Source organism: Cucumis sativus, chromosome 5 (genome assembly GCF_000004075.3).
Source record: "Cucumis sativus cultivar 9930 chromosome 5, Cucumber_9930_V3, whole genome shotgun sequence".
NCBI classification, from domain to species: Eukaryota; Viridiplantae; Streptophyta; class Magnoliopsida; order Cucurbitales; family Cucurbitaceae; genus Cucumis; species Cucumis sativus.
This window is the reverse complement of record NC_026659.2, coordinates 19551485-19563683: the sequence shown is the minus strand read 5'-3', so window position 1 is coordinate 19563683 and position 12199 is coordinate 19551485. Positions and strand designations below refer to the sequence as shown.

Here is a 12199-nt window from a genome sequence, read left to right as displayed (position 1 = left end):
TGATGTATGACCGCCATGATGCTTTAGTAGTTTCTTTGACTTAACATGATATGTTATGAAGTTCAATTTTGCACATTATGTATATGATAAATTATGTCAATAGGCCAAGTGGAAGAATGTTAGATTTATTTTTAAATATAATATTATTAATGTGGTCCATATGTATTATATCATATTTTATCTCTTTTGGGCCTATTATTTTATTAGGCCCATTAGGTAAAAAAATAATGTCCTACTTAAACACTATGATGGATGGTGTCTATAAATAGAACCTTAGGAATTTGTCCTCTCACTGCCTTTATTAAGTAGCTTAATCTTTCTATCAAGAAACTAAATCAAGATCTAAAGGAAGACAAGTGAGAGAAACACAATTCCTCAAGAAGATTATTCATGGATCAAAGTATGTTGTTTTTATCTAATTCTAATTTGTAAAATCATCTAGTTCAAAGATCTTGACACTTATTGTTATATACAATGTTAGGGTTTTATTGTATAATCATGAAATTAAAGTTTACGGGACAAAACGCAGAAGACAAAATTGAGATGAAATCGGGAGATGAAGAGTTGAAACTGAAGAGTGAAAGCTAAGAGATGTGGAGGGCACGAAAGAAAACAGAAGAAAATTTAGTGTATTTAATAAAAAAGTTACATTTATTATTTATTAAAGTTAGTTTATTGGGCTTTGGGCTAATTTATACATTTATAAAATATACAAATGTGCACTGTAAATAGGCTTTGGGCTTAGGCTTCTTCCAAAAAGCAAAATTGTGGTGTCCAAACGTGTCCCCAAGTGTCCGACACCGATACCAGCTCTAATATGAAGTGTTTGTGCTTCTTTGAAGGTATCCATGTCCTTTTTTTTTAAAGTTATAAAGTGCAATCATGTTTACATAGTGGTTATGATCTCATTTGCTGTTGAAGTTTAAGATAAGATATTTAAGATTTTAATTATCTTGTAAGTTTTTGTCATTGCATTCTTCATCCTTTCCTGCACAGAACACAAATGGATCATTATTTTTATTCTAATTTTTCATTATTGTGTCAACTGCCCAAACTTTAGATTAGTACATCATAGTGAGAAGTAATGGAAGACTAAATCAAATGTGAGCGGGTGTAAGTTGCTAACTTTATTACCAAAGGTCGAAAATTGACGAAATATGATATACAAATACTTATTTTGGTTTATCTACTTCCTTAAAAATAAATTTTACAAATTCGTTGATAAGAATTTGTTTAAAGGATTTTTTTTTTTAATTTGTAAAATAGATTTCTGACATGGTGGCTATGGTATAAATCTTAAACGGGACCCCAGTTATTCCTCAGTTTGATAAAAGTTCGTTTTGACATTATACGAGGTACTTGCATTTATGTTTTATTGCCAATTTTTGTATCAGTTAATTTCTGATTTTATTTATAATTTAACACCAAATAGTAATATACAATTTTCACAGTACATTTTCAGATATTTTCAACGAACATCACTTTATTAAAACCTTATAAAGTGATGTTAAGATAGTGAAGGAGCTCCATAAGGAATTGGAGTCTATTCCACATGCTTGTAAGCATTTCACTTCATGGGCTGACTTTGGTTACTATGAACAGATTGCAAGGTTATGGATAGATTATCAGGTATTTTGAATGTTTCAAAAACTACTATGTATGAGTTTGAAGTTTATTGAAAAGAAAGACAACGAGTTCACACCAATTTACGTGAAAATCAGAGTACCGGGAGAAAAACCACGATTTTTTGTTATTATTTTCTAATGAATAAAACAATAGATACAAGGGAGAATAAATAGAGTACACAATGGAATAAAAAAGGAAAAGATTTAGGAAAATAAGGAATACATTCCCATAATCTTTCCATAATTATTCTAGGATTCTAACAAGGAAAAAGCCTAGAAAAAAAGGAAAGAATTCCAACACTCCCCCTCAAGTTGGGACGTAAATATCAATGAGGCCCAACTTGCTAACGCAGAAGTCGAAGTTTGGTCTGAGAAGCCCTTTGGTAAGAACATCAGCAACCTGTTGACTCGAAGGGATGTACGGAATGCATATGCTCCCACTGTCAAGTTTTTCTTTGATAAAATGTCGATCAATCTCAACATGTTTAGTTCTATCATGTTGAACAGGGTTGTTAGCAATACTAATAGCGGCTTTATTATCACAGAAAAGCTTCAATGGTGTCTCACATTCCTGATGAAGATCTGTCAAAACTTTCTGAAGCCAAATTTCCTCACATATTCCTAAACTCATAGCTCTATATTCAGCCTCAGCGCTGCTCCTGGCCACAACACTTTGCTTCTTACTCCTCCAAGTTACAAGATTGCCCCAAACAAAGGTACAATAACCAGAGGTAGATTTTCTGTCAACAACAGATCCTGCCCAATCCGAGTCAGTGTATGCCTCAATGGTCTTTCTGTCTGTTTTTCTAAACATCAGCCCTTTACCAGGTGTTGATTTTAAGTATCTCAAGATTCTGTTGACAGCTTTCATGTGTTCCTCATTAGGGGTCTGCATAAACTGGCTGACAACACTCACAGCAAAGGAAATATCAGGACGAGTATGAGATAAGTAAATTAATTTACCCACGAGGCGTTGATACTGTTCTTTATCAACTGGAACTTGATCATCAGAGTTTCCTAGTTTGCAGTTGAATTCAATAGGAGTGTCAGTGGGACGACATCCTAACATACCTGTCTCGGTTAACAAATCAAGGATGTATTTTCTTTGAGATACGGAGATACCTTCTTTAGATCTGGCCACCTCCATTCCAAGGAAATATTTCAAATTTCCCAAATCCTTGATTTCAAACTCATCGCCCATTCTCTGCTTTAGTTGACTGATTTCTGCCTGATCATCTCCAGTCAAAACAATGTCATCCATATAAACTATTAGAACAGCAATCTTTCCTATTTTGGAAACCTTTGTAAATAAAGTATGATCAGAGTGTCCCTACCTATACCCTTGAGACTTGACAAAGGTAGTGAATCTGTCAAACCATACTCTGAGAGACTGTTTCAGACCATATATAGATTTCTGGAGTTTACACACACGCTGACCAAACTGGGCTTCAAATCCAGGCGGAGGGCTCATGTAGACTTCCTCTACGAGGTCTCCATTCAAAAAGGCATTCTTAACATCCAGCTGATATAAAGGCCAATCTTTGTTCACAGCAACAGATAACAGAACTCTAATAGTATTCAACTTAGCAACTGGAGAAAAAGTTTCTGAATAGTCAATACCATAGGTTTGAGTAAATCCCTTCGCAACTAACCTTGCCTTGTGTCTGTCAAGAGTACCATCAGCTTTGTATTTGAGAGAGAACACCCATTTGCATCCCACAGTTTTGTGTCCCTTAGGTAGAGTACAAATGTCCCAAGTACTATTCTTTTCAAGAGCTTTCATCTCTTCCATGACAGCATTCTTCCATTCAGGATACTTTAAAGCAGTGTAGATATCTTTTGGTATTATGGTAGAGTCAAGGCTTGCTGTAAAAGCTCTGAACTGAGGAGAGAGACTATCGTAGGAAACATAATTGCAAATGGGGTGTTTAGTACAAGACCTGGTGCCTTTTCTCAGAGCAATGGGAATGTCAAGAGAGGAATCATACTCATCTGATTTTCCTGTATGACCCTGTTCCGCTTCATTATTACGGGTTTCTATTCTGACCTCAATCTCATCACCACTGTCCTTTTCTTCCACGTTTTCAAGAACAGCAACATTAGACCTGTCATTCTCACTTATCATATTCTTAGTACAGGGTTCAGTAGGGTTTTCCATACCTTGATCTCGAGGAGGTTCAGAGTCTTGGACTGGAGCCGGCGGCTGACTAGTAGGGGAACCGACTTCCTTTTTGTGATTCCTCCTGTAGTACGTTTTCCAGGGGACTTGGTTTGTGGGTAGGACTATGGAATGAGGAATGATGTTAGACATGACACTAGGAGTGGGTTCGATGAATTCAAAGGTGTTGTTAGACTCTTCACTCACATTCTCCCCCTGAAGATGGCTAACGGGAAAGTAGGGTCGATCCTCACAGAAAGTAACATCCATAGTGACAAAGTATTTTCTGGATGGCGGGTGAAAACATTTATAACCACGCTCGTGAGGGGGATACCCAACAAACACACATGTCAGAGCCCGATGGGTAAATTTGGTTTGATTAGAGCCAAAATTATGGACATAAGCGGTACACCCAAACACACGAAGAGGAACCTCAGAAACATGACAAGTCGATGGGTAGGACTCCTTAAGACAATCTAAGGGAGTTTGAAGATGAAGAATACGAGAAGGCATTCTATTGATTAAATGAGCTGCTGTAAGAATAGCATCTTCCCGTAAGTATGAAGGAGGGGAAGTAGAAAGCATAAGGGAATGGGCTACTTCCAGAAGGTGACGGTTTTTTCGCTTGGCCACTCCATTTTGTTGAGGAGTGTAGGCGCACGAGTTTTGATGAACAATCCCCTTGAAAGCAAGAAATTCACCATTATCACTCCGAATAATATCAATTTTTTGATGGAATTGTATTTCAATGGTGTGATAGAAATTTTTAAACATAGAGGAAACCTCAGATTTATCAGTGATAAGGTAGACCCAGGTTAGACGGGTATGATCATCAATGAATGTTACGAACCATCGTTTTCCAGATGAGGTTGTTATCTTGGATGGTCCCCAAATATCACTATGAACAAGAGTGAAGGGTTGGGTTGGTTTTATGGTTGTGAGGGAAAAGAGACTCGATGTTGTTTGGCCTGAATACACACATCACAAGATAAGGTAGCCATCTCAACTTTAGAGAAGAGATGTGGAAATAAATGTTTCATATATTCAAAATTAGGGTGGCCTAAACGAAAATGCCACAACATACAATCTTGTTCAAAAGTAGTGAAATAGGAAGATAAGAGACTAGTCCTAGGAATGCTACTAGAAGAGGTATCGTCATCAAGGAGGTAGAGTCCCCTACTATGCCGGGCAGTGCCAATCATCCTCCTCGAGCTCAAGTCCTGAAAAGAGACAAAATCAGGTAAGAATATTGCTTTGCAGTTTAACTCATGAGTGATCTTGCTTATCGAAAGCAAATTATAAGATAGTTTGGGCACATGCAAAACATTATGTAAGGAGAGCCCTGCACAGGGAGAAATCTTCCCCTTTCAAGCAATGGTAGCCAAGGAGCCATCTGCAATTCTAATTGTCTCGTTCCCAGCACAAGGAATGTAAGACACAAAATGTTCAGAGGACCCAGTCAAATGATCTGTGGCACCAGAATCCAGAATCTAGGGGTTCTTCCCATCAATACTAACAAGACCTAAGGAGTGAGGTATACCTGATTGGACAATGGCACCTAAAGTGGCAAGACTGAGATCAGTTTGCTTTTGTGTGGATCGGATTGTTGAGGAGGTTCAGCAGACTCACTCACATACGCCCGCCCTGTGTTCTGTTTGTCGTTGGAAGGGCGTTTCTTACCTCTTGGGGGACGACCATGTAACTTGCAACATTGTTCTTTGGTATGCCATTGTTTTTTGCAATGCTCGCAGACAGGAATTGGTTTTCCATTATGCTTGTCACTGCTACTGTTAGAAGATCTTGCAGTAAAAGCAGCAGAGTCAATAGTAGGGATTGCGGAAATATTCATAGCACTTGTGCGATCTTCCTCGAGGCGAATTTCAGAGCAAAATTCCATTAGGGAGGGAATCGGTCTTTGACCTAGTATACGCCATCGAACTACATCAAACTTAGGATTAAGACCAGCAAGAAAGTCATAAATTTTGTCATTCTCTTCAACTCTCGAGTATTGTACACCATCAGTGGGATCACGCCATACTAGTTCTCTACATAGGTCCATTTCTTGCCATAAAAGAGAAAGCTTACTGAAAAAGGATGTGACATCCATGGTTCCTTGCTTACATTCATGAACTTGCTTTCTCAGCGTGTATAGACGAGAGGCATTCTGACGTTTTGAGTAAAGTGTCTGGGCCGTGTCCCAAATATCCTTGGCTGTTGCAGCAAACAATAACGGCTTGCAAATTTGAGGTTTCATACTATTGATCAATATGGATCGAAGAATAGAGTCCTCTGCCTTCCAATATCGTTCATGTGGGTCGCCCGGTAGGGGGCGAGGTATTTTCCTGTCAGAAAGCTAAATTTTTGTCGTCCTTCGAGGACCATCTTTACTGACTGAGACCATGAGAAATAGTTGTTGCCATTCAACTTTTCTCATGAAAGATGATACATGGAAGACTGAGCCACCGTATTAGTCACATAAGGAGAGGATACATTAGGGAAAGAGTTTACCGGATTCTCAGAATACATCGGTAGAGTTGATGTCGTCCCTAAGGTAGCCTCAAGTGCTGCTATCTGTTGTCGAAGCCCTTCCAATTGTTGATGAACTATTCCCGAGGAAGCTTGACGTTACGGTTGGAATATTCCGAAGATTCACCAACCTCAAATGTTGAGTGAATTTGAGAGTTTTTAACATCCGGATGGTAGCTAGGATCATTGGGTGGCTGGCCATACAGATTTGACGGCAGAAGCGGTGGTGGCCGATTGGAATTAGATGGCAGAACATAAATTGGGGCGTGGGGAGCAATATAGGCTGCAGATGAAGAAAAGGGTTGGACAGGTGGGATGGTCGGCGCCGTTTGAGGAAGAAAACCAAGCGCGTGGTGGTCCGGTGGTGGCGCGTGGAGGTCTAGCGGCGGCGCGTGGTGGTCCGACGGCGGCGCGAATGACTGCGGTAATGACGAAAAATTATTTTCTGACGTTTTCTGTAGCCAACTTAATAATTCGTCCATGGCAGCACTCATCTGAGCATCGACGACAGCAGCTACGGCAGCACTAAAATTGATGGTTGTCCCTTCTGTTTGATTTTCATCAGTGGTTTGGTTTTAGAGAAGAGAAATAATTAGTTACAACTATACTTTGTTAGAAGAGGAAATTATTTTGTTTCAACAAAATAACTAATAACAGTCTTGTAGCCTCAAAGGAAAATGACATAAAATAAATCCATGTAGATGTACTATGAAAAATGAGTTCACACTGCCTTGAATCTACTTTCACACTGAATGTTGAACAAAAGAAATTTTACCTTGAAGAGTGGATGTAGGCTATGTGTTGAACCACTATAAACTCCATCTTGTTGATTTTCTCATCTCTTCATCTTCCTTAAAAACCCCCCTTTTGAAACCCTTATTCCTTCTTCTTTGTCTCCCTCAGTGAACCATGCAAAGAACAAAAGAAGTACAATGAAAAGTAAATGACAACTAGTAAAGGAGTTCAAAAGGTGAAAGAAAAGCAAGGGTAAAAAGATAATTCTACTTTTAATTTCCCTAAAAAGAATACACTTGTCTCAAGGTTGATTTTACAAAGAAAGAGAAACTTTTGTTTCTACTATTTCCAAGAACTGGTATTGGAGCCATCAGAAGAAAAGCAAGAAAATGTCTATTACGAAGTATGAAATTGAAAATTTTGATGGGAATTGAGACTTTACCTTGTGGACAAAAAGAATTACTGCAATCTTGAGTTCACAAAAGGTTTTGAAAGCTTTAGAAGATCCAAAAGAACTCCCTGCAACTTTAGCCAAGTCAAAAAGAGAAACAATGGAAGAGGTAGCTTACGGTACACTTGTTATGAATATTACTGATAATGTGTTGAGGCAGGTAATTGAAGAAACCACTGCTTTTGCTACTTGGAATAAATTGAAGGCTTTGTATGAAAAGAAAGACCTACCAAATAAGATGTTCATAAGGGAGAAGTTATTTTCATTTAAAATGAACCTGAATAAGAATCTCGATGAAAATTTAGATGAGTTCAAGAAAATTACCAATGCCCTTAATCAAACTGAGGAGAAGTTGAGGGCAAAAAGTGAAGTTGTTATTCTCATTAATTTGATCCATGACACCTCCAAAGAAGTGAAGACAACCCTAAAGTATGGTAGAGAGACAATCACAGTGAATTCAGTCATTACAGCCCTAAAAAGCAAGGAACTGGAATTGAAGACGGAAAGCAAGACTTCAAATACAGTAGAATCTATTTTCTTTTAGAAAAAACAGCAACAAAAATCAAAGATCAAACAGAGATAAACCAGCACTGAAATGTTTCATATGTCACAAAGAAGGACATTTTTAAAGAAATTGTCCTGATAGGGGAAAGAACTTCAGAAGAGATGAAAACAGAAGATGTAGACCTTACGATAGAGAAGACTTCAATTGAAACATAAATTATCAAAGAGAAGATCGAAGAAGAAGAAAAGAACATGGAAGTGATCAGGGGCCTGTTGGTAATGAAGCTTTTGAATACACTGAGGTGTTAGCAGCCACCAATAAAAAGGCCATGGAAATTGAAACTGAGTAGGAAGATTGGGTCTTAGACTCAGGATGTACTTATCATATGACCTCTAAGAAAAACTGGTCTGTTGACTACAAATCACAAGAGGGAGACTCAGTTTACATGGGAAATAATCAAGATTGTGAGATTATTGGTGTAGGCTTAGTGTTGTTGAAGCTATTTGACAACAGGGAGGTTCTCCTTAAAGGAGTAAGACATGTTCCAAAGCTAAAGAGAAATCTTGTTTCTTTAGGTATGCTTGATGATCTAGGGTGCTTCATCTATATTGAAAGAGGATTAATGAAGGTGAAAAGACAAGGCAAAGTAGTTCTTACTTCAAGAAAGGTGGAAGGCTTGTATACCGTGAAAAATGTGATCAAACCCTAGTATGCCTTAATTTCAGAAACTGAGACAGGGAGTGAACTAGAACTATAGCATCAACGACTTTCACATATCAGTGAAAGAGGGCTTACTAAACTACAAAAGCAATGGCTGATTCAAGCTAGAGCAGTAAAAAGACTTGGCTTCTATGAACACTGCATCTTTGGCAAGTCTAAGAGGCTGAAATTCTTTAAAGGAGAACATCATTCAAAAGCCACCATTGACTATGTACATAGTGACCTTTGGGGACCAGCTAGAATTCATTATTGGGGAGGATCAAGGTACTTTCTATCTCTTATAGATAATTTTTCAAAAAATGTGGACTTATCCTCTAAAATCTAAAGATCAAACTTTTGAATGTTTTGAAAATTGGAAAGCTAAAGTAGAAACTCAAACTGAAAGGAAGATTAAATACTTAAGAACTGATAATGGTCTAGAGTTTCTTAGTAATGATTTTAACTTTCTATATAATGAGTTTGGTATATCAAGGCACAGAACAGTTGCTTGCACCCTTCAATAGAATGGAGTTGCTGAGAGGATGAATAGAACATTGATGGAAAGAGTGAGATGTATGATTTTAGACGCAAAATCTCAGAAAATTTATGGGCTGAAGCTTTAGCTACTGCCACCTATACAGTGAATAGAAGCCCATGTGTTTCTATAGACATGAAGACTCCTAAAGAAAGATAGACTGGAGCTACCCCCAAGATCTCTAATCTAAAACCCTTTGGGTGTACAATATATGTCTATATCAAACAAAGCAAGATTGAACCTAGAGCCCTTAAATGCATGTTCATTGGCTATCCTGATGGTGTCAAAGGTTACAAGCTTTGGGATTTCTCTAAAGAAAGAAAACTAATAAACAGAGATGTTGTTTTCAAGGAGAATGAAATTTATATGGAGTCTATCAAAGTACCACCTTCTGCTGAACAAAATTTGAATGAACCTTCTACCAGCCACTAAGTAGAAATTCATTCAAATTTGAAAGACTCAAACCCTAGCAGCAATTATCAGCTCCCAACAAAAGCTCTACCTAGCTCTCATTTTTAAGAAGAAGAAGAAAATGCAAAAGACTTGACAAATTACATCTTAACAAGAGATAGAAGGAGAAGAACTATTAGGCCTTCTTCTAGATTTGCAAGAAAAGACTGCATAGCTAACTCCTCTACAGAGACTATAAAAGATGAGCCCTACAATTATGAAGATGCTCTAAACAGTAGCCACAAAAATTAGTGGAAAGAAGCCATGAATGATGAACTTAATTCACTTTACAAGAATGATACTTGGAAACTAGTAGAAAAGCCACATGGAAAAGGTATCATTCCTTGGAAATGGGTCTTCAAGAAGAAGATGATTGGAGATTTGAATGACAAAGTAAAATGTAAGGCAAGACTAGTAGCTAAAGGCTTCATGCAAAAGAAGGGTGTAGACTGCAATGAGATCTTTTCCCCCATTGTGAAGCACACTTCTATAAGAATCCTACTGGCTATTGTAGCATGTGAAAATCTTGAGCTGGAAGCTAGATGTTACTACTTCTTTCCTACATGAAAGCATAGAAGAATAAATCTTCATGGAGCAACCTAAGGGTTTTAAAGTAAAAGGCAAAAAGGAGCTGGTGTGCAAAACTAAATAGGTCTCGATATGGCCTAAAACAGTCTTCTAGGTACTGGTACAAACATTTTGATGACTATATCAGTCTGATAGGCTTTACTAAAAGTCTATATGATCCATGTGTCTACTACAAGAAGCTCACTGAAGGTGACTATATCTATCTCCTACTCTATGTTGATGACATACTACTAGCAGGGAGAGATCTAGTCAAGATTAAAGAAATCAAAGCTTAACTAAGTGTTGAATTTGATATGAAAGACCTAGGGGCAGCTAAGAAGATCATAGGAATTGAAATCTTGAGAGATAGAAATAGCAATGAGTTATCTCTAACTCAGAAGTTCTACACCAACAAGGTACTCTGCAGATTCAACATGGCTAGCTCAAAGGTAGTGTCTACACCTCTAGCACAACACATTAAAATATCAGCAAGAGATTGACCTAAAGACCCAACTGACAAACAAGCAATGAGCTATGTACCATACTCTAATGCTACAAGCAACCTAATGTATCTTATGGTCTGCACTAGGCCGGATCTAACTTACAGTTCTAGTCTTGTCAGCCAATATATGGGAATCCCAGGCAAGATCCATTGTGAGGCAACTAAATGGGTTTTCAGATATCTAGTCGAAACTAAAAATAGAGGGCTGCTTTACAAACCTCCTAATGATTCTAAACTACAAGTAAGGTTTTGTGGATGCTAATTTTGCTGGAGATCCTGATAAAAGAAGATCACTAACTGGCTTTGCCTTTACTTTGGGAGAGAATCTTATCAGCTGGAAATCAAATTTACAATAAGTAGTTGCACTATCAACTACTGAAGCAGAGTTCATAGTTGTTTCTGAAGTTGTGAAGGAAACTATGTGGCTAAGGGAATAGTCTCAGAACTAGGCTACAAGCAAGAAGCTATAGAGCTAATGTGTGACAACCAGAGTGCAATTCATCTCACAAAGAATCAACAATACCATGACAGAACTAAACATATTGATGTGAAATTACACTTCGTTCGGGACATAATTGAAAAATGAGTAGTGAAAATCTTAAAAATTAAAACTGAAGAGAATGCTGTTGATTTCCTAACAAAAGCCCTATCAAGATCTAAGTAAATCTACTCAACATGGTAGATTTAAATAGGGATGAGTAAATACCTTGCTTCAAGCAGAATATAGTTCAAGAGAGAGATTTTGTTGAAATTTGTTGAACCATCTTCTGCAAGAGAGCCTCAACTTATGCAAATGTTAGAGAAGAGAAATAATTAGTTACAACTATACTTTATTAGAAGAGGAAGTTATTTTGTTTCAATAAAATAACTAATAATAGTCTTGTAGCCTCAAAGAAAAAATACATAGAATAAATCCATGTAGATGTAATATGAAAAATGGGTTCACACTGCCTTGAATTTACTTTCGCACTGAATGTTGAATAAAAGAAATTTTTCCTTGAAGAGTGGATGTAGGTTATATGTTGAACCACTATAAATTCCATCTTATTGATTTTCTCATCTCTTCATCTTCCTTAAAAACCCCCTTTTTGAAACCCTTCTTCCTTCTTCCTCGTCTCCCTTGGTGAACCATGCAAAGAACAAAAGAAGTACAATGAAAAGTAAATGACAGCTAGCAAAAGAGTTCAAAAGGTGAGAGAAAAGCAAGGGTAAAAAGGTAACTCTACTTTTAATTTTTCCAAAAAATACACTTGTCTCAAGGTTGATTTTACAAAGAAAGAAAAACTTTTGTTTCTACTATTTCCAAGACTTCCATTTACTTGATGTAACTATGAAACTTATAACTTAGGTTGACATCTATTTATGAAATTATTGACATTTCTTAACGTATATTTCTTGTGATAAAGTTAGTGTTATTGCATGCTACCTAGTGATAGTTCTTAAGAT

The 12199-nt window shown here is 37.3% G+C and overlaps 1 protein-coding gene and 1 long non-coding RNA gene across 4 annotated transcripts; both read right to left on the bottom strand.

Moving 5' to 3' along the window:
- Positions 1-637: 637 nt before the first annotated feature.
- LOC116403659 lies at positions 638-11877 on the bottom strand. Of its 3 annotated transcripts, XR_004216410.1 has the most exons (6): positions 11460-11877; positions 7820-7919; positions 7637-7721; positions 7085-7563; positions 5324-6856; positions 4864-5003 (listed from the first exon to the last, which is right to left on the bottom strand). It is a non-coding gene; the product is annotated as an uncharacterized LOC116403659 (long non-coding RNA). The 3 variants fall into 3 exon arrangements; XR_004216411.1 differs by lacking the exons at positions 4864-5003; positions 5324-6856 and adding an exon at positions 638-988; XR_004216412.1 differs by lacking the exon at positions 5324-6856 and having other exon boundaries at positions 4871-5003.
- LOC116403658 (uncharacterized mitochondrial protein AtMg00810-like) lies at positions 1912-2923 on the bottom strand. The gene has a single exon (XM_031885000.1). The coding sequence runs from the start codon at positions 2884-2886 to the stop codon at positions 1933-1935; it is 954 nt and encodes a 317-aa protein (XP_031740860.1). The 5' UTR covers positions 2887-2923; the 3' UTR covers positions 1912-1932.
- Positions 11878-12199: the final 322 nt, after the last annotated feature.